Source organism: Myodes glareolus, chromosome 11, assembly GCF_982192425.1.
Source record: "Myodes glareolus chromosome 11, mMyoGla1.1, whole genome shotgun sequence".
Lineage (NCBI taxonomy): Eukaryota > Metazoa > Chordata > Mammalia > Rodentia > Cricetidae > Myodes > Myodes glareolus.
The window spans coordinates 5,545,033-5,567,447 of record NC_142036.1 but is presented as its reverse complement, the minus strand read 5'-3'; the positions used below and the strand labels follow the sequence as shown (position 1 = coordinate 5,567,447).

Sequence of the window (22,415 nt, the reverse complement as noted above, 5' to 3'; positions counted from 1 at the left end):
GTGTTGAGTCCAGTTAAAGGGCCTGCCTGAAGCTTTCAGTTCTGCTTTTCCTTAATTCTTGTACTCTGAAGATCTGTTATCTGTATCAAATTTACTCTCACAAGTAGTATAGCGTGAAACCACCAAAGGGAAAGAAAGGTTTCTGTGATCACTTCCTAATTAGTCACAAGTTGTGAGCCTTTCTCAGAATCAATGACTCATCACTGGAAGGGTCTTGCTCATGGCTGGGTTCTCTTAAAGGGCAAGAACTCTTCATAGCCACGCGACACTGGTGGAAGGTTTTGTCCAGAATAGCTTTAAAAACTCACTTTGAATAGGCCTCTATTGGTTCCTCGCTAATAAGAGTTTATTGTTTTAGCACATTTCCTAAGTACAATTACAATGAAATTGTAAATTTTATATACTTTTCTTTCTTTCTTAAAAAAAAACCCTAATATTTAAGATAAGTTCTTTGTATGCGTCCAAGGCTGGCTTGGAGCTAGCTAGCATCCTGCCTTAGCTTCCTCACTGTTGGGATTACAGGTTTATGCTACTACACATGCTTCCAAATTTTGTATGACAGAAAGTATTTCTGGGTGTATTTTTCAAGAAACTGATATAATAGCATTGGTGTTCTTTGGAGAGGGCTGCTGTGAGTCCTGAGTCAGATTGTTGAGCTGTTGTGTGCTTCACACCATTTGAATCTGAGTCAGGTAATGGTCTAACCTATGCAACTCCAAAAGAAATAAATTCCTAGGCTGTGCACTTCACAGTTGGTCCACTATTAAAGATATTGTCATGGTCAAAGGCATTATTTTAGTCAATTTTAACTATTCTAGTCTGTTTCATAGTTATTTGCGATGAGGTCCAATTTTAACTTTGCCCTTTCTCCTTAGCCATACTGTAATGTTTTAAGAACAGAGGTGACTTCAGACAATCTTATGGATGACTGTCTACAACCTGGAGTGTGTTAGGCCTTGAGTTGTGTCTGTACGGGAGAGAATGACCCAGCGTCTGTCTTCTAGAATCTAGTGGCAGACGGGAGAGGGCAAAAATCTCACAGGTTCCAACTTTTTAGGTAAAATACCCCTTCGTCCTCCTCGGTCGTTTGTTTCCTTCTCTCTCTGTCCTAGTTCTCCTCTCCTTCCTTCCTCTGCCCCTGTTCTCTTCTTCCTCTCTGTCCCCAGTCTACTCCGCGATCTTTCACCGGGAAGCGAACAAGAAACACTGAAATAACGTCAGCACTCCAACGTATGTGGGGGTGGAGGTAGAAAGGGGGGGGAAAAAAAAAAAAAAAAAACAATCGTCTCGCGCGTGCGCGTTCTAGGGAGCGCGAAAGAGACTCCGGGTGCGGCTCAAGTCTTGCCCAGGAGGCGGTGCTTGGTCAGCGGGGGCGGAGCCTGGTCGCCGCGATGACGCGCGCGGGCGTGGCCCGGATAGCGTCCGTTCTCGTGAGAGCGGCAACTGGTGACGGGGCGGGGGGCGGGCGCGTCAGGATGGCGCGCGGGTGTGTTTGAATCTGGTCCGAGCGCGGGAAACGATGGGTCCCTGGTGAGGTGAGCACTGCGCGGTGAGTTGGCTGGGTTGTCTGGCGGCAGACGGCCGCGGCTGGGCGACGCGACCAGTCCGGGTCTCTTGTTCTCGGCCGCCATCGGTCTCGGACGCTTGTGGCGTGGGAGAGGTGCTGCGGGAGGGCAGAGCAGGACCCGGGCAGACTACGAAGGACCCTAGACCAGGACAGGGGCTCACCGGGGAGGAGCTCAGCCTTGAACCCGGGCTGACTAGGACCTGGGTGCGGACGAGGGAGGACCCCGGAAGAAGATCTGGGTATGACTAGAGAGATCGCTCAGAAAAATACTCGAGCTGACTAGAGAGAACTCCAGAACTAGACCTGGGCTCACCAGGGAGGATCTCAGTCAGACCAGGACCTGATGCTCACAGCGGACGACTGGACTTGTACTTGGTATGACATAGGGAGCACCCCAAACCTACACCTAGGGCTGATCTAGGGAGGTTCTTGTCTCTGAACTAATAAGAAACAAAAAATGGCGTAGCATTTTGTAAGTCTAGCAGCTGTAGACATTATTTGGCAGACTAAATTGCCAAAGGCATACACTTGCGTAAACAAGAACAGTAACCAGAATTAGGAAACTGGCCATCAGCCTTTCTCCATTTTATTCATCAGAAAAAGAGTTATGGTTCACAGTTTAGTCATTTGAATCGTGGAACGAAGTGACTGCATTTAAGATTTACTGTTGTGAGGAGTTGTCAAATTGAGGCTATTTTCTCCTTTTATTCACTTTAAAATAGGAATACATTGTCACTGTGATTCACTGTCTCCATAATTGCTGCCAGTAATTTTCCATATTCCTGTATTTGTAAAGCATAGGAGATTTTTAAATTTAATAAGATGAGAGGTGCTATTGCAAATATGTTCTATCACTTGCTGTAGCTATTGTCCAGTTTATATGATATGTTTTGGGCAGGCCATCCTAGCACCAGGTGTTTTCCTGGGAGATATTCAGGAAGGAGAATGAGCAAGATCCCTTGTGCTCTCATTATCTTGTAGGGGTGAAGAGGAGGCTGCTGAAGCGAGGAGGCATGAATGCACCCTCTAACAAGTTCCCAGGTGACCTCAGGGCTGTTGTGGTTCTCATTCTCACTTGAAAAACAAGAGAGGATTTGTTGGTTGGGATCTTCTTGGAGGAACAACACTTTAGGAGTCTGAAGAATTCAGCTGTGGGGCTCAGCTTGAACCTGTTGCATGAGTCAGTTCTTCCCAAGCCAGCATTTAAAAGAGAGAGATTCCCGAGGCAGTTCAGATTTCTTGTTTCTTAGCTGGTAGTTTCATTCACAATGTAATGATATAGATACTTTGTTTATGACATCGTCAGTAAATATTTTTTCAGATTATTATAAGTTTGTGTCAGAATGTTGTTAGAGACCATCTTCTGTAGATGTATACACATTTTTCAATCTTGAATGTTCATATCAAATAAACTCTTATGGGGAAATTTGCACGTTTAAAAGTTCTGATCTGATTGTATTTCCCACCAGGGTTGTAAAACAGGCTCCCTTAGAGACAGTTTCATCTGTCATGGAAAAACGGGAGACATTCATCCAAGCGGTTTCTAAGGAACTGGTTGAGGAGTTTCTGCAGTTTGTTCAACTTGATGTAAGTTGTGTTTTATTTTTACTGTCATTTTGACTCTGGACATTAACATTCTAAGTGAATACAGTTCTCCCAGTGAATTCTTGTGTGTGTGTGGGTGAGTATTTATTTTTAGAAAGATAAGTAAATTCTTTAGAATTAAATGGACCCACTATTGGGCTGAGGTAAAAAGTAGAATATAAAGAGGAATTAGCCAAAGAGCTCATTGAACTGAGTCCCTGAGGACTGGAGAAGGCAGGTTGTGTTTTAACCTGAAGAGGGTCGGCAGGGCCAGAGTGCAGCCATAGATGCAGGGGGAAAGGCAGCAGAGATGGGAAGCTGTATTACTTTTCTGTTGCTGTGGTAGAGCTCCATGACCAAAACCAACATATAAACGAGCTCACTTTTAGTTTATGGTTCCAGAGGGTAAGAGTTCATCATGGTGGGAAGGTGTGCCAGCAGGAGCAGGGAGCTGAGAGCTTACAGCCTCAACTGCAAGCTTGTCCGAGCAAACTAGAAGTGGGGTCAGGATATGTAATCTCAAAGCCTGACCTTAGTGATGTATTTCCCCCATCAAGGCTGTATCACTTAAACCTTCCCAAACAATGCCACCAACTGGGAACCAAATGTTCAAATACCCAAGCCTATGGGAGACACCTTTCATCCAAATGACTGCAGAAACCCTCTTTGCTATGTTAGGAAGTTCAGAGTTTGTCCAGTAGGGCAGAGAGTAGCCAGCATGTAGACAGGAGAGGAACCATAGAGTAGAGGGGAAACTGGGAAAGAAGACAATAAGGAGAGGGAAGAAAGATTTGCCTCTGGGAATGCTTGTCTGCCTGCTTGTGCAGAGCAGGTTGAGGGACCAAGCCAGGTAGCTGGAGACAGTAGTGCTGCATAACACTGGTACTAGATTTGCGGTGGAAGCGGGAAGCCTTATCTGCAGACATAACAGCACAATTTGTTTGGATATAATGGTGTGTGGTGAAGGGTATGGTGGTGTGTGGAACAGGTACAGTGAGGGGACCAGAGTGCTAGTTAGGCCTTTGTGCTAGGAGCCCTGAGCCAATTTGCTTGACATTATAAAGTGAAAATTAAAATGTACAGAATTAGAGAAGAACCTAATAGTGGATTTTTTGCTGGCGACATTTATGAAACTGTTTTTCTTCATAAGAGAAATGATCTTATAACATGTTCTTATATGATGGCATAAACTCACAGGTCATACCATAGTGGTTTTAGGAGCAAGATATAATTACAATTTATAATTGTATATATGTCTGTTGTATTAGAAGTGTGTTTGCTTTGTGTTAGAAGTGTTATTCATGCATAATTAGTGCCCAGAAGGCTGTTGTTGTAGGTTGTATGTCATAGTTTAACTGAAATTACAATGATCTGAGCTGATGGTAAAGTAAGTTAATAATACTATAAGGCAAATGGAGAGTCTGGGAGATGAGTCAGGTTATAAAGTGCTTGCCATATAAGCATGAGATCTGAGTTTGGATTCTGCCACCTTTGTAAAAGGCCATTGGGAGGTGGAGGCAGAAGGATTCCCTAGAGCTTGATAGGCAGCATTCTCTGCAGTCAGTAAGCTCTTCTGGTCTTCACACAAGTGCACAGATGTACACACACACAATGGAAAGGCAAATGTAGTAACACAAGGGTATACTAGTGACCTACCGAGGATGTGTGCTTCTGAAGTCCATTCTAGCAGCCTGCTTAATGCTGAGTCTCAGTGGTGTTGCTTGGCAGCTAGCAGATATCTTAGTGAAATATTTATTAGTGTTTTTTAGTTTAGCATTAGTAAGCTTTGTTTACACTTAATAACTTAATGTGACCAATCACCACAAAACTTGTAAAACTAAATAAATTTATGTTATGTGGTTGTATTAGAATTGTTCCTTGCCTGGTTTCATCAAATTGAGTGTTATGAAATGCCTTTTTCTGTAATGGCACTTTCAGTAGTTTCACCTGATAGGACCTAAAGGAAAGATGTGTATCACTTTAAGGCCTGTTTGTGGAGTCTCGCCATCCGAGTGAGTTACTGTGTTCTGACATGTGCCTTACTGACAACCACTGTTGGCGCATACTAGCAATTATAGCACTCAGAACGCTGAGGCAGAAGGACCATGAATTGAAGCTTGTTAGGCTACATAATGGGTTCAAGGACAGCCTGAGTTGTCTCGGATAACCCACAGAGATTATTGGGGAAAATAGAACTGGAAGCACAATCCTAAAATATTTTGCCTATGGTACACTAAAGACAGGAATCTAATAGAATTTAGTAGTCTCTGAGAAACACAAATGCTGTAGTAAGGATGATGCTTTCCCTTGAGAAAGATTAGGAGTTGATAGAAGTAAGTGGCCAGCTTTCACAGTCGCTACCATTCTTGTGTGGGAAGGGAAAACACCAAGAGAGCAGAAAAGAGAAGAAACAGACAGACTAGCCTCAGACATGCGGAGCATTAGTATGGAGAGTGCAGTGCAGTGGGTGTCGGGAGGTGGGGAGCTGTGATCCACGAAGGGATAGAGCTAATAATTATATTTTTAAGAAAGTATCTTTGTTTTAGAAAAATGCACCTGATATTTGGGGTTGGAGTCACATGCCTATAACTGTGTTAAATGGTTCTGAAACAAAGAATGATTCTAGGATAAAGAATACAGCAATTGGTAACCACTAACTACATTTGGAATTCTTGTGTATGGCTATACTTGAGTGTATGTCCGTTTAACATGGGGTACACATGTGGAGGCCACATGGGGTCTCAGGTGAAGGTCTTCAGATGTCTTCCATCTTTTGTTTGAGACAGGATCTCATTAGCCTGGAACTTCTCCATGTAAGCTCTTGTGGCTAACCCAAGAGCTTCCAGAGATCCTCTTATCTCTTGTCATAGAGCCAGGCTGCCACGTTCAGCCTTTTAGATGAGTTCATGGCATCCGAACTTGGATCTTCACAGGCACTTAACCAGCTGAGCTGTCTCCCCAGCTGTCTCAGGCTGTCCTTGAACCCATATGTAGCCTAACAAGCTTCAATTCATGGTCCTTCTGCCTCAGTGTTCTGAGTGCTATAATTGCTAGTATACGCCAACAGTGGTTGTTAGTAAGGCACATGTCAGAACACAGCAACTCACTCAGATGGCCCTGCACTGAAGTTAAATTTCATTTAAACTTGCAATTCATTATGGTATTTTTCACATTAATTTTTAATTTTTAATAATTTATTTTTTAAATTTAATAATTTTTAATAATTAATTTTTAATTTTCCTCTCTACTTTCCGTGTCTCTCTGCCCTCTTCCCGTGTGCTCCCACCCTGTGTCCGCCTTTCTGCTTGCAGTTCACATGTGTGTTTTTGTGGTGCGCTCTCTTACCCCCAGTACCACTTTCTGCCTTTCATGGTCTTTTATGTAGTTTAACAGCCTACACCCACTTTCACACCCACTTATATACATAATACAGAAAAGCATTAAAATTAAAATCTGCTTATGAGAAAGAGCAGACAATTTGTGATGAGTCTAGGTCATCTTCATTTATGCAGTATTCTGTAGAGTTATCAATTTTCCTTCAAACTTCATTTTTCTGTACAACTGAATAAAATTCCGCTGTATATAACTGTATTAAGGTCCTCAAGATGACACTTTAACAGTTATTTTCAGTACCTGTTTATGTTGTGACAACTGTTGAAACATAGATAGGTAAGCTGTGGTCACTTTTCCTGGTCCAGGACCCGGCTCAGCATCAGGATCTGCCTATAGCTGTCACATATCTTAAATGCTCTTTAACCCAGGTAGACAGTATCTCTGCCTTCCTGTGGTTGCCACAGTACTGAAGATTTGAAGGTGTTGGTGGCTCTTTTTTATTCTTTTTTCTATTAGTATCTCCTCTTCAGCAGGAGCCACTTAGCAGCGTCGGCCTCTCAGGACAGCTCTCTTATATGGGGTCATTGGGTGAGTAAGTAGGTGTTCAGTAGTAGCGTCCTGCTTTCCCGTTGTAACCGTGGGCAACCTGAGGAAACCCATATCTGCAGATGACCTGTTCCTCAGCATACTTCTGTTTGTTTTCGTATCTGTGAATACTTCTTTCCAGAGGCTGTTACTATGGTGACCATAAATTTGTCATTTGTGAACTCTGTATTTCTTTAGTACTTACTCATTGGTGCTCTGTAGCATGCCTGTGCTATTAATGAAGGATCTGTTATTAACTTGCCATATAGCCTCACTGATGCTAATTTAATTCTGTAGGCTACAGTCCATTATTGTTACTATACTTGGACTTGGACTGTCCCAGAGCAGCTGCTGGAAAGGCCTTTTATTGGGTTTTTGCACTTTGTTGACAATGCCTGTTCTTACTGTGTCAGAGTGATCTGGGCAGTCTGTCCAGGTGAGAGTAGAAGTCAGAGGTGCTAGGGGGACTCAGTGGCTCTGGCAGAGACTGCTCTTGAGGGCTGAGGAGCGGACGATGCGGACAAAGACCTGGAAGGAAGGGAACCCGAGCCTTTGGTTGTTGCTGTTCCTGTTGCCATCATTACCTCCAGCATACTTCTATACTTGATGACAGCTGAGGTGGGGTGTTGACATTTTACTTGATTTTAGGGATTCTTAAGTGGGTGGTGAAATTTTAAACTTTAAAGACCAGGTTCTAAGGAAGAAGAGGCAGAGAAGAGATTTGATGCTTTCTGTTTGGTAATTCTGTTCTTTTTCTCTGTTTGAAAAGGATTTGAAAACTAACCAAATGCTTAAACATGTAACTAATTTAATACTTAAACTTTTCTATTAATACAAGTATGAAAAGAATACAACTAATTTTTCATATTTTGTATTTTTAAAAATTTATTTTACAGAAAGATTCTTCTGAACCTTTCAGTTTAAGTGAGTTACTAGACGAATTATCAAGGAAACAGAAAGAGGAATTATGGCAAAGGCTGAAGGACTTACTAACAGAAACGCTGTTAGAAAGCCCCGTGGATGGGTGGCAGACAGTGGAAGACCAGGGTGAAGATGGAATGGAATCAGAGCCCAGTCCAAAGATGGTATTTGTCTTTAAGAAATAAAAACGTTCCTCCTTACTGTCTGTTAAGAAAAGATTGTTTATTTGAATTATTTATCTTTGTTTCTAGTCCTGGCCAGCCTGGAACTCACATGCATACCCAGCTGGCCTTGAACTCAGAGATCACCTGCTTCAGCCTCCTCATCGTGCCAAATTTGAATAATTGAACTTTCAAGTTAAGATATAAATGTGCTCTATGCCAGTTCTGTCCATTGTAATTTTACATGCTGACCAGCCCTGCTATTGCTATTCTGCTACTCAGTGTTACGATTCTTTTAGGACTCTTGACTTACATTTAATTTTAATCTGCTTTTTACAATAAGCTAGAGGTGGCTTCATTTTAGAAATTTCTTAGCTATTTGATTTTTTGTAAGTTGGGTGTTTATTATTTTATCTCACTTGTGTTTTATTTATAGAAAAAGAGCATAGAAATAATACATGCCATTACATCTGTAATTCTCGCTTCTGTATCTGTAATAAATGAACATGAGAACTATGGGGCCCTCCTGGAGTGTGCTGTTATATTAAATGGTAAGTGGCATGTTCAGTAGTGGGCACTCACGTGACGTCTTTAAGAAGTCTCCTGTTTTCACGAGTGTGTGGCAGTCTGAAACAGAACTTTAAAGGCGTACCTTTGTACTCACGTTCTCTTCTGTCGGGACCGCCAGAGGAATCGAGTTAGCTCTGCCCATGAGGCTTCTGAGGTGCTAACTGCGGTTACTTGCGGGGTCTTCCGGACTCATAGAACTAATAATAACTAGTGCTGTTGAAGGGCATATCTGATTGCTGATTTCTCGGTTTGTGCTACTGCCTCAGAGCCTGGGAGTCTGTCTTTGAATGTTTTCCTAGAGGAAGACCATGCTCTCTGGAGTCAGCGTTGATTCTCATAGCTCTTGTTAACTTTTAACTGCCTGTATACCTGTGATTATTAAATGGGCACACTAGTTTGATTTAATGAAAATCCTGGTTATAAAATATTTACACACAGTTATTTTATAAACATAGCAACAGTTTTATATTAATGATTTCAAAAAACTATCTTTTGAGTACTTTGCTCACTTGAGTATAGTTTCCTGGGACAAATTTTCCTATCAAATTCTCAGTCTTCGTGTCACTTGGTTATCTTTATGTTTTTAGGATGCTGTTTTAGTCTGATTTCTTGAAATTAGAGTTTTTTTAAATATTTATTTATTTATTTATTAGATATACAGTGCAGGCCAGAAGAGGGTACCAAGACTCATTACAGATGACTGTGAGCCACCATATGGTTGCTGGGGATTGAACTCAGGACCTTTGGAAGAGCAGGCAAAGTTCTTAACCACTGAGCCATCTCTCCAGCCCTGATATTAGAGTTTTTTTTTCTTTTTATATTTAATTTTTTTTTTCCCCCAGTTATGGTTTCTCTGTGCAACAACCCTGACTGTCCTGGAACTGGCTTTGTAGGCCAGGTTGGCCTCAAACTCAGAATCTGCGTGCCTTCTGCCTTCTGAGCGCTGGGATTAAAAGTCCTAGGCTACTACCGCAGGCTTTTAGTATATTTTTAATCTAAATAGAATTATATCGTCCCCCCCTTTTTCTCCCTACAGCCCTCCCAACTTAGTATATTTTTAATCTAAATAGAATTATATCGTTCCCCTGCTCCTTTTTCTCCCGACAGCCCTCCCAACTACCTTCCCTCTGACCGTCTTTCCATGTTGCTACCCCAAGTTGATAGTATCTCTTTCTTTGATTATCTTGTTACCCCAGTCAGTATAAAAATTAGTTTTCAAGTGCTGTGTGAATTTTAGTACCAGCTTATTGATAGTCTCCAGACAGCTGGTAAGATGAATACTTGCTGCAGGCTGGATAGCCAAGACTGACTGGGGGTGCCAGGATTGAGACACGGAGGCTTCTTTTCAGGTGGAAGAAAAGCAACCTTTATTTTGCCCAGCAACTTTTGTAGAGACCTGCCGGCCAGAAAGAACACAAACATCCTTGTCAAATTACAGACCACAAGGAAGTTCTGCTGTCAGTCACGGGGAGTGAGGGCAGCTGGATCACAACAAATACTATCATTGTAGTTGCTTCCAGATTTCCAGTTACTTTAGGAGTTTTATATTTGTATGATGGTATTTAGACTTCGGTGGATAATTATGGACATATTTCTAGCAATATAATTATTGAACCTTTCTGTTTTTAAAAATAAATTTTTTTTTTTATTGATTGTATTTGCTTTGTTTTCCACCTTTGAGCCTAGCCCTGAGGCCAGTACATTGAGATTGTGGTGAACTGGTGGTCAGGACCTATGTTCGTGGTGGTGGTGTTGTAGCGACATCAAGATGTATCTTTTTCTCTGTGTTAACAGTTTTGTCTGTCTCAGAACGCTCTCTGTAGAGCAGGCTGGCCTTGCACTCACAGACATCCACTTGCTTCTGCATTTCAAATGCTGGGATTAAAGGTGTGCACCACCACTGCATGGTTTGTACCCTTTTTTATAACACTTGTAAGTCTTTTTTTAAAACTAAGTATTGGAATCCATAAATAATAATTATTTGGCAAATTAAATTAGTGTTTGTATAGCAAGGTATTCTGCACTTTTTGAGTCTGAATTGGTAATAATTTGCTTAATAACAGAAAACCTTTGTGCTGTGGTTTAGGTATTTTATACGCACTACCTGAATCTGAACAAAAACTCCAGAACTCTATTCAGGATCTGTGTGTCAAATGGTGGGAAAAGGGCCTGCCTGCCAAGGAGGACATGGGGAAGACTGCATTTGTTATGCTGCTGAGGAGAAGTCTGGAGACTAAAACAGTATGTTTGCTTCCTTCAGAAAATACTCAGTGAGGGTTGGATCAGTTAGATGGGTGGATCTGTAGCTTTCCAGTTTAGGGGTGTTTCTTAAAAGGATGTATAGAGGTCATATCTGAAATTTTTTTGTCAGGTTGTCACTATGTCCTACTTTTTAATGATCCTATAATCTTCATTATTTATGATATAAAATATATATTTAGCTTGAAATAAGACTTTACTGTTGATAGAAGAAAGAACTAAAACACGCGCTGCGTTGTTGTCTCCGCGTCCTCAGGGGGCAGACGTGTGTCGGCTGTGGCGCATCCATCAGGCTCTGTACTGCTTTGGTTACGATCTGGAGGAGAACAGAGAAATTAAAGACATGCTGCTCGAGTGCTTCATAAACATTAATTACATCAAGAAGGAAGAGGTAAGTAGGTGCTTTCTTTTTGGCTTGTTGGCGTGCTATTAATGGATTGTTTTCTCAAGTTCACGTGGCTGCCATTTATACTGTGCTGTTTTGTGGAAAAGCCAACATAGCCATTAAGAGCTGTGTGCTAAACTGGACGTGGTGGCGCATGTGGGGAGCAGAGACAGACAGGCAGATCTCTGAGATCAAGACCAGCCTGGTCTACAAAGCAAGTTCCAGATCAGCCAGGATTGCTATACAGACAAATCCTGTCTTGAAAGCACCCCATTCCCAAAATAGAACTGTGTACTTATTTCACACCAGTTTAACTGGATGGCCCTGATGAGGCACATACTTCCCTGACCCTGGCTTATTTCTTTCGTTAAATTGGATGGAAAGAGGTGGGTTGTAGAGCACTGGAGGAACCTCAGTTCCATTTTAAATTAAGGTGAGTGTTTTACACACACACATGCATACACACACATATTGTATAATATATAGTATTATATACATATAGTGTATGAACATTTCATGGTGAAAAGATGGTTACTCCTTGGAGACTGCCATGGGGCCAGACTTTGTGCACAGACATATGTGCACATATAAGTGTGAGAAAGCCTGTCCCTGTGGTTGAGATCTACTGTTTTCTTTTCTACTTTCACAGAGTTTCTGTTAACTGTGATAAAATACCATGTCCAAAAGCAACTCAAGGAGGAAAGGATTTATTTCATCGTAAAACTTTCTAGTCAGGGCAGAAACTCAAAGCAGGACTCTAGAGGCAGGAACTAAAGTAGAGACCAGGGCGGAATTCTGTTTACTGGATTTCGTCCCATGGTTTGCTTAGCCTGTGGTCATTTTTGTTTTTTATTTTTTTGAGACAGGGTTTCTAAACTCTTATGTAGCCCTTATTACCTCAGCCTTAAGCGTTGGTTATTGTTATTTTAATATTGTGCTTGAAATGTCTTCTTTCTTTTTTAAGAGACAGGATCTTACTATGTGGCTCTGGATAGCCTGGAACCCTCTATGTAGACCAAGCTAGCCTCAGACTCATAGAGATCCTCCTGCCTCTGACTCCTAAGTGCTGGGATTAAAGTTTATACCATCAAGCCCCCTCAATCTGCTTCCCTCTTCCCCCCCCCCCCCAGCCAGACAGGGTTTCTCTGTCTCACTAGTGCCTGGCTGTCCTGGCAATCACTTTGTAGATCAGGCTGGCCTTGACTTGAAGTCACAGAGATCCATCCAACTGCCTCTGCCTCCACTGCCTGCTTTCTTAAACTATTCAGGATCGCATGTCTATGAGTAGCACCACCCACAATGGCCTGGTCCCTCTCACATCATTCATTATTCAAGAAAATGCCCATGTCTTATGAATACATTTTCTTGATTGAGGCTCCCTCCTCTCAGATGACTCTAGCTTGTATCAAGTTGACCAAACAGTACCCTGTATGGAGGTGGAGAGAGTGTGTGTGTGCTGTGAATTGAACCCAGAGCTGAGCCTCCTCCAGCCACATAACTATGTTTAATTGGCATATACACAAAAATAGCCATCACACAGTTGTGTTCATTTCTTTTTCTACCATTCAAGGAATCTATTGAGGGGCTTCTGGCCTCTTGTTGTACTGCCCATTGTGGGCCAGTCCCGTAAGTGAACTGAGCAAGTTCAATTCAGACGGCCAATTCTAGTGGAGATGTGCTTTAAGTGTAAATTGTACATGTACTAGAGAGCGTAGCATGAAAAAAATGTCTTAACAATTTTTTTATATTTAGTATATACTTACTGTAAATGGTATTTTGTAAGTATGCCTGCATATGAAATATTTTTGGAGCTGGGACTATAACTAAGTAGTAGAGATCTTGCTAATACATGAGGCCCTAGATTCAATATCCATTCCTGCCAATTTTTAAAAAAAATGTAAATAAACATAATCTTACATTAACGTGGTTTCTGGAGAATAGTTCTGTTATGTGAGGTTATTATTCTGTTATGCAGTGGTTATTGAGTTTGGACTGCTGGGGTGTAGGGTGACCATAATACATACAGAGTGTTTGGGTTGCATGTGTCCTAAAGTAACAGTCTCTGCAGCCATTTCTTCTAGAGCAGTAGAGAAGGTTTCTTCAGGGTTTTAACCCTGAGTAGAAAGTCTGGTCCCGTGGAAGTCTCCAGTCACTAGCCTATAGGGCTTATGTGATTAGCACCAGTTTCTTTGGCTTCACCAGAACAGCAGGTGTCCTTTCAGACTTTGGGTGTGTCTTGAGTGAAGTGGCAGCAGCACAGTAATGTACAGGTTGTGTGTGGAGAGGGCCTTGTTCTTCGGGTTTTTGTTGTGGTAACATCGTTGTTGGGAAGATGACAAGCATTAGGGCTACACTTTCATCTCCAGGATTGTTTGGAAGTTGGTGGGAATAAAGAAGTTTAACATGGGGTCAAACAAAGATTTCAGGCATTCTTTGGTTTTACACTATAAACTACCCATCATAGTCAGATCGAAAGTTTCATGAACTCATGTGAAGGTCGGTGTGGCGTGTATCTGAGGTCCTTGAAGACAGATGCTCAGTGCATACAGCTGCTGCTCTTCCCACGGGGGGATTGTCTGTGACCCATGGGTCTTTGCTGTTAGGCTTGCCACCTGTAGCGCTTCCCACTTCAGCCCTGTGCATGCCACGTGGTAATGACATGGGCTTCTTTCTCAGTAGCTGACTTTGGATGGACTGAACACTTAAATGTGTGCTATTAGAAGAGTTTCATTTAGTTACAACTTTGTTGTTTGAGATGTTGTCTGTGTTGCCAGGCTGACCTTGATCTTATTTTGTCTCAGCTTCCCATGTAGGTGGGATTACCATGTAGGTGGGATTACAAGTATGTGCCACCATACCCAGTTTATTCTCTTTTTCATCTACAGGGAAGAAGGTTTCTTAGTTTTCTTTTCAGTTGGAATATAGACTTTATTAAAATGATCCATGAGACCATTAAAAATCAGTTGTCTGGATTACAAAAGTAAGTACTACAGATTTTGTTCTGACTTTGAAAGAGTCTCTTGATTTATTTTAAAGTTGTGTGTGTGATTATGATAAGGCTTTGCTAGGTAGCCCAGTTTGACCTCTCACTACACAGAATTCTTACTGCCTTAGCTTCCTAGTTGTAGCTGTTTATAATCCACCCTGTTAACATTAAAATATTAGAAGCTTTAGAAGTTATATCTCATGATATACTACTGTATTTTTGGATAGTTGTTTCCCTCTAGTAAATTATTTTTCCAGTAGTGAGATTTTAACTTGTAGCTTTTTTAGTTCCCCTCTTTTCTTTCATCGAGGTGGTGTGTTTGCTGCCCTGTTTTCTCCAGTCCCTGGGCTACCTCTGTCTCTGGAGTAGCTGGAGCAGAAAGCAGTGCTGGTTCCTTAGTCAGATATTTGACAGAGCTTTGTCTTATTCACAGCGAAGTTCATTTTATTAGTATTCAGGGGGCATTTGGAATATAGAGCACACCATCTATCTAATTGGGTGTGGGCTGAACGGTGTGGTTGCTGTGAGGAGCCCTGCGGTATAAATAGGAAAAGCCAGAGGTGTGAAGTTCTAGCCTACTTCATATACTCAGCAGTCAGAACCGCCAAGCAGCTGTGTGCATTTACTTAGGTGCTTTGTTGACTATTCCCTCTGCATTTTAAAAAAGTCATTTCCTACATCTGAGGTAGGCTTCAGTTTCTAAATTCCTTAGTGTCAGGTAGCTATAGCTTATAAGCTCTGACTTGGGATTTAATTCTAGTCTGAGTGTGAAACTCTTGCTGTATTCTAGATTGCTTTCTCGTCTTTGTAAAATGTTTATGCTGAACAAATTTCTAAACTTAGATGATGCTAAAGCTGAATCCTATTGTAGCTTTTTCTATATGTAAAGAATTAGTATTTCTAATGAATTACTTATTTATTTTTTGGGTATGGGTATGGGTGTGGGTTTGAGAGTTACTTCTCTCTTCCCACCAATTGGCATCTGGACGTGGCAGCAAGTACCTTTACTAGCTAAGCTACCTCCCCAGCCCACCGTTGAAGTTTCTGACTTTAGAATAATTCTGAGCCCGTCTGTCACTGCATCACAGACCGTGGTAGCATTCTCACCGAAGCCTTGGCTCGGAAGGAGTCTGTACCCCAGCCTCCTTTCCCAGTCTTGCCATCGTCCTCCTTCTACTTGAGGCGGGTGATACTGCAGAAGATTTGCTGAGCCATAGCCTGTGTTTGTTTCCTCTTCCTAAGGCAGGAGAGTAACTGAAGTGTGCTATATGGTAAAAAGTCTAATTATTTAAACCTGTATTAACATTTTTTTAATAGGTCTTTGATGGTACACATTGCAGAAATTTATTTCAGAGCTTGGAAAAAGTCTTCAGGGAAAATATTGAAGGTATTTTCATTTTATTTAATATCTGCTATAGTTTAGTTACCCAAGTGTCCATGGGTGGACTATTTAAAACTTGTGCCTAGTCTATCTGAAAATCAAGCTGATTGGTGATTTTGATAGAAGTGTGATGGGCTGACACAGGCATAGCCCCAGCTGTCACCTTACTGGGATGTGCAGTTTCAGTGAAGTCCAGGGGCTTGTGTTCCTTATTTTGTGCTCTCTGGGTCTAGACTGTCCAGTTACCTCTGGTTATCAGGTTATTGAAATGTTGCAGTCAAAGGGAATTGTGTTGCATGTTGGGTGTACTGTGCTAAACAAAATGTAATATTAAAATAATTTGACTTGTTTCTTTTTTCTGTGTTTTTCTGGCTACTTGAAAGTGCTGCAGCCAGTGCAGCCTGGATTGCCAAGACTGGTGGGGGTGCCAGGATTGAGACATGGAGGCTTCTTTTCAGGTGGAAGAACAGCAACCTTTATTTTGCCCAGCAACCTTTTATACCTCTACTCCTTCTGTGGAGACCCATCGGCCAGAGAGAACACAAACATCCTTGTCAATTACAGACCACAAGGACCGGGGGAGTGAGGGCAGCTGGATCACTGCAACTCCCCCCATTTTATTTTATAATATTTTGCCTGTCATGGGGAATAGCCCTTTAATATTCCCTGTCTTAGGTGACATCCTGCCCCCAAAGTATTGCCCATCCGTGGCTACCCAGACACATAGCCCTAAACCAAGTATCCTCAGGACTTACAGCGCCAAGGAGCCAGACCAGTGCTGCAACCATCTAACATGCACTAACTGGGTGGTAAAATTAACAAAAGCAGTATTCCAAACCCCTCTCATATGACGATTGAGTTCCATAACAGTAGAAACATGCAATACAGTGCCATGAGTAACACACATAACATGATTAACTGTTGAAAAGTCCAAAGATAGTCAACTTGTTCTTGAACCAAAGCCACTTGTTGGTTTAAGGTCAATATGCCCAATTGAATATGTCCATTAAGATCATTTTGAATGTCCAAAGCATTGCTGACTCTTTTCAGCTAGCTGGTTGACAGTCTCAGCTGTCTGCAGTCTGGGAAGAGAGCAGGTCCGGCAGCAGTATCTGGTGGCAAAGCTCAGCTCCAGCTGCCTTCTGGCCCCAGCCGCACTCACTCTATATCCGAACTGCTGCATGGAGTGGAGCAAAACTCAGGGAAGCAGGCTTGCTGCTCCTGCTCCGGAACCATTGAAGAGGCCCCACTTTAACAATCTTTTAGGGAACTTGGGTGTCGTCAGTCTGTCTGGCTACTTCCTGCTGAGCAGGAGTGCTGCATTCTTGGGGATATTTTACATCAACATTTTAGGGGATCTCGGTGATTCAGACCATATAAATTTACAATGAATCCACAGGTTCTCATCCTCTGTGGAGACAAAAGCAGAACCTCTTTTTCAAAGCATCAAATCCTTAGGCCTGTATTTTAAAGTCAAAATACCTTTGTTAGCAGTTCCCAGATCAAATGTCTTTCTCCAGTCCAGAACACAAAAGACAACACAGTCAACACAATAATATATCTCTACACATTCTATCTTTTGAGGCCTTAAATTCACTTTTCTGCCTCCTTTTTATTCTCTACTGGCCAATCTTCCAGAGGGCATCCCTCAGAGCATCTCTGGGGATGAAGACACTCATACTCCTTTTAATCTGACTTGGCTTGTTCCCAGTCTGGAACATTTAAACCCTCTCCTGTACAAAATCTTTGGCTGTCTTCCTTATTACTTCCGTGCCTTGTTGCTTTTAGAGTTTCAGTTACTTTTTGAGGCCCTTCAATTCACCCTCCTGCCTCTTTATACTTGCTTATCTTTTGGAGGATGTCCCTCAATCTCTGGGAATGAAAAATGAAAACACTACCTTTCCCAATATGCTCCTTGATTTAGCCGGTCCCTGGAGCGACCCCGATCACGTATCCCCACTTTCCAGATCTCGGTGGGGCTTCCACTTGCTGCAGCCAGCGCAGCCTGGATAGCAGCCTGGATAGCCAAGACTGGCGGGTGGGGGGGGGGGTGCTGGGATTGAGACACGGAGGCTTCTTTTCAGGTGGAAGAACAGCAACCTTTATTTTGCCCAGCAACCTTTTATACCTCTACTCCTTCAGTGGAGACCCACTGGCCAGAAAGAACACAAACATCCTTGTCAATTACAGACCACAAGGAAGTTCTGCTGTCAGTCAGGGGGAGTGAGGGCAGCTGGATCACAACAGAAAGTGTAAAGCTGCATTTATGTTTGGATTCTGTTTCCATGGATGGTGTTGTTGAGGACCCTCGGGTGCCTCTTTCAGTTATGTTATTTTAAGAAGTTTGTGACATACACTTTGATTATATTAGCCCATCCCAACCCTACTGTGTAAGTTAGGAAGATGGAGCTTTGCATCTCTCAGTCCATTTATTGTCTGTTACCCCGTTGTCTGTGTTCTCAAAGAGAAAAACTTACTCTTAATCCAAAAGTGTTGGTGAGCAGACATCCCTCCTGACTTTGGAGTGACTGGTGGAGGTGGGGAGGCTTCCACAGAGCAAGTGGAGTGCACTTTCTAGCCACACTGCTTTTCTGCATGCTTATACTTGGTCTTTATTGTGAGTATTTGCCATTTTCTGCTACATCTAGAGACCAAAGCTACTATATTCCCCTGTAGGTGATTTATAAGCTAGTTTAAAAGTGTGTAGTCTTTTTGGCAGAAGGGCAGAACCAGGGCATTTAGTTTGCTTATTTTTAAAAAAATTTTTTTTAACTAATTTTGTTATTTTGATTATGTATCTCTGCGAGGGTCTGTGTATGTAGGTTTATGCACATTGGGTTTCAGGCCTGTGGGAGGTCAGAGGCATTGAATCCCCCTGGAACTGAAGTTACAGAAGTTTTGAGTCACCTGACGTGTGCTGAGAGTTGAACTTGAGTCCTCTGGAAAAGCACTTCTTACTCTTAGCTCCCGAGCTGTTGCTCCAGTTCCCTCCACCTCCGTTTGGTTTTTTGAGGTTAGCCTGGTCTTCAGTTCATTGTCCTGCTGCCTTAACCTTCTAAATGCTGATAGTAAAGGTTTGTTTCATCATTTTAATTCAGATAGATAGACGGATAGATATGTGTGTATATATATATATGTTTTTCTTTTTTTCTTTTTCTTTTTTTTTTTTTTTTTGAGACAGGGTTTCTCTGTGTAGCCCTGGTTGTCCTGGAACTTGCTTCATAGACCAGGGTGACCTTGAACACTGAGAGACCCGCCTACTTCTGCCTCCTGAATTTTGGGACTAAAGGTGTACGCCACCTCTGGCCAATTTTTATTCTTATTTTTTTTCTTGTACATAACCTTTTTTAAAACATTATTTATGTGTCATATTGTGTATGCATGAGTGTGGTGCATGTGTGCTGTAGTATAGCATATGTGGAGGTTAGAGGACAGCTTTCAGGAGTCAGTTCTGCTTCCAGTGGAGTCTTAGATATTAAACTCAGGTTGTCCAGCTTGACAGCAAATACCTATTCTCAGGATCTGAAAATTGCCGTTGTGATTTTGTTTGTTGCTCTCCTCTGTAAGTCTGTGCCATCGATGTGTTGGAGGAACCTGTAGAAGGGAATGCCATATTCTGATAGTTCCAGTTTGTCTTCATGGCATGTGTAACTTCTAGGATATGTGGCATGGCTCCTGTCTCATCATTTGTCAGATAGCCTGTTAGCCCACATTCGATGATACTGATAGCAATACCTGTGTCCTTCCCTAATGCCACAGAGTCCTTGTGTCCTGTTGTGTGGGGTAACACATAGTCCCCTGGGTCTGGCTTTTCCTTTGCCTTACCCTGAGGTTCTTTAGCATTGTGGGCTATCAAGGAGCTTCTCACACACTTCTTCTCCAGCACTTGTCAGAGAGTCCCAAATCTCGTTTTGGTCTCTGGAGTTACACTGCGTTTCTGGAGAGGGTCTTGAAACAGGTTCAAGCATGTGATGTTCATCCAGGTCAGTATGACTGTTCTGAGGTCTCTGTCTGGCCCGTGTACAGTCCTTTGTCTGTTGAGAGCTGTCTTCTAATGATTGTGGGAAGCTTGCCTTGCTACATTGCTCAGATTCACTGGTCTGTTAGATACAGTAGAAGCAACTAAGTGTACTCTTTGTATCGAAACTGAAGGGATAGTGAGAGGCATAGACATATAGTAACAGCTCTGACAGAGTAGTGTAGGCATTCTCTCCTGAAGGAGTGCACTGCCTGTGGGATGTATGCTTGTCTTCCTTCGCTCTTACTGTTTCAGACCATTGAGAATGCCTGCATCCAGGACTTCATGTTCCATGGCATCCACCTTCCAAGGAGATCTCCAGTGCACTCCAAAGTGCGAGAGGTGAGTAGGGCACCTCTGATCCACCAGCTGTGAGTGAATTGTTGTTAAGATCCAATTTCAGCCTTCCTGTTTGTTTTGGCTAAATTTACAAATTCATAATTTCACCCCACCAGTCAAAGGAGTTTCTCAGAAATCTGATATTTGGTACCTTGGTTTCTGCTACCAGCTCAGTGATGAGGAAAGAAAAGCTACACTGTCATGAAGCCAGCTGGGCCTGTGTGCTTTAAGAGTAACTTTGTGGCAAGTGAATTGTGCTTTTTTAAACTGCTTAAAACCTGCTGTTAAGTGAGAACATCATCCATACCAAAACATGATAATATTGTACTCAAAGAGAAAACTATATATTTTTATGATACTCATCAAAATAAATCGGTGTGGTATTGTTTGTTTGTAATTCCATTGATCAGGAGGATTATGACTTTGAAACTAGCCTGAGATGTGTAGTATGAGATAGTTTGAAAAATTTAAAAAAACAGTGAAGCCCTCCATTAGAAAACCATGATCATGCTGTTGTTCACTGAAGGTTTTCACGAATAAATTTTCTGAAGGAATGGATTCCAGTAATAAAGCAAAATTGATTGTTGCTAGGTTCAGCAGCCTGTGCAGTCTGACTATCGGAGAAGAAGATGGTCTGTTTCTGATTATAATCATAAGTTTTGGGAGGAACCTAGTATCTCAGTTAAGCTTGCGCTAAAAAGTGTATTGTGTAGAAGCATGTTCATTGTGCAGTCTTAAGGTAGCTGGTGCCTATCCCTGGTGGGCATCAGAGCCAATAGTAGGTGAATGAGTATTTGAGTTGAGAAGAATCAGGCAAAGTCCTGTCCATGCTCCCCTTTTCCATTTTACCCTTAAAATCAGAGCTCTATGGAGGTTATGTGGCTGTTGATAGACTAGTAAGAATTTAATTTTTGGTGGCGTAGTGGTGGTACACACCTTTAATCTGAGCACTTGAGAGGCAGAGGCAAGTGGATTTCTGTGAGTTTGAAGTTAGCCTGGTCTACAGAGTGAGTTCCAGGATGGCCAGGGCTACACAGAAATCCTGTCTTGAAAAACTTAAAAAAAAAAAAAGGAATTTAGTGTGTGTATGTGTGTATATATAAGTGTATATATGTATATATATATATAATATATATACATATATTATATATATATTTGAGATAAAGTTTTACTGAGTTGTCCTGAATGGTCTAGAGATGTTGGGCACAGGTTTCTTCTGTCTCAGTCTCTCAATTCGTGGGACAACTACCATGTATCACTGGATGGTAGACATTAGAACTTAGATGGTATTAGAATTCAGGGCCATTGATTATTACTTTGGCCATGATTTTCTCCTTGTAATTTGTCTTGTATCTGTTGTAGGTCTTACCAGATAATATTGCAAGTGTCACAATGGCGGGATGGGACAGAATAACCTTTCCTCCTTTCTTTGGAGATTTTTGTTTGTTTATTTTGAGGTAGACTCTTGTAGCCCAGGCTGACTTCAAGCTCACCATTCTCTCTCAGCCACCTGAGGGTGCAGCACTACAGCTGAGACTGCTGAGGGTACAGCACTACAGCTGACTGTTGAGTGTACAGCAACAGCACTACAGCTGACTGCTGAGTGTACACCACTACAGCTGAGACTGCTGAGGGTACAGCACTACAGCTGACTGTTGAGTGTACAGCACTACAGCTGACTGCTGAGTGTACACCACTACAGCTGAGACTGCTGAGGGTACAGCACTACAGCTGACTCAAATGCTCTACAAAGAACCCCATAGCTTCTGCTTTCTTTCTCGTTCTTTCCCTTTAGGTGCTGAGTTACTTTCACCAACAGAAAGTCCGCCAGGGAGTGGAAGAGATGCTGTATAGGTTATATAAGCCCATCCTGTGGAGAGGACTGAAGGTAATGTATAGTGTTTCCTAATGTGGCATGTGCTTCAAATTGAGCCTGTGTTAATTCAGAAACCTACCAAGGCAGTGAAAATAAGACAGGAGAAGGTTCTTTATGGCATTGCAGAACGAGATTTCTTAAGTTTTTGCACTGTGTCGCCTAGCTTAGCCACCTGACTCAAGTGATCCTCCTGCCTCAGCCCCATGTAGGTGTGTATCACCATTCCTGGCTCTCAGTTTTTAACCTTTATGAAGAGCATTTCTTTGGCCCACTTAACTACAAAGGTGGATCAGTTCAGTACTGAGTATCCAGATGGTGACTGGGGTGTGCGCAGACATCAGTGAGACTGGCTAGAGTAGCAGCTGGGCCACCTGCCGTATACTCTCATGCCTGAGATGAGGGCAGCGGCAAAGACGTTCTGTCAGTGTTTTGATGAAGTCTGGAGTGAGT

At 42.2% G+C, this 22,415-nt stretch overlaps 1 protein-coding gene across 7 annotated transcripts in view; it reads left to right on the top strand.

Annotated features, from left to right (window-relative positions):
- Nucleotides 1–1,426: 1,426 nt before the first annotated feature.
- The window catches only part of Ncapg2 (non-SMC condensin II complex subunit G2), a 67,189-nt gene continuing 46,200 nt past the window's right edge, over nt 1,427–22,415 (top strand). Inside the window, exons 1-11 of one of the 7 annotated variants that reach the window (XR_015739170.1) lie at nt 1,442–1,535; nt 2,549–2,608; nt 3,037–3,154; nt 7,966–8,154; nt 8,588–8,702; nt 10,808–10,962; nt 11,237–11,371; nt 14,251–14,345; nt 15,669–15,738; nt 20,006–20,092; nt 21,885–21,977. Coding sequence is in view for 1 of the 7 variants with exons in the window: in XM_048437722.3 (XP_048293679.2) it covers nt 1,911–1,942; nt 3,037–3,154; nt 7,966–8,154; nt 8,588–8,702; nt 10,808–10,962; nt 11,237–11,371; nt 14,251–14,345; nt 15,669–15,738; nt 20,006–20,092; nt 21,885–21,977 (1,089 nt within the window). In the remaining 6 variants the exon portion in view is untranslated. Of the gene's footprint in view, nt 1,550–1,597; nt 1,943–2,548; nt 2,609–3,036; nt 3,155–7,965; nt 8,155–8,587; nt 8,703–10,807; nt 10,963–11,236; nt 11,372–14,250; nt 14,346–15,668; nt 15,739–20,005; nt 20,093–21,884; nt 21,978–22,415 lie in introns of those variants that run through there. The other 6 variants (XR_015739169.1, XR_007232746.3, XR_015739172.1 and 3 more) reach the window with 6 other exon arrangements.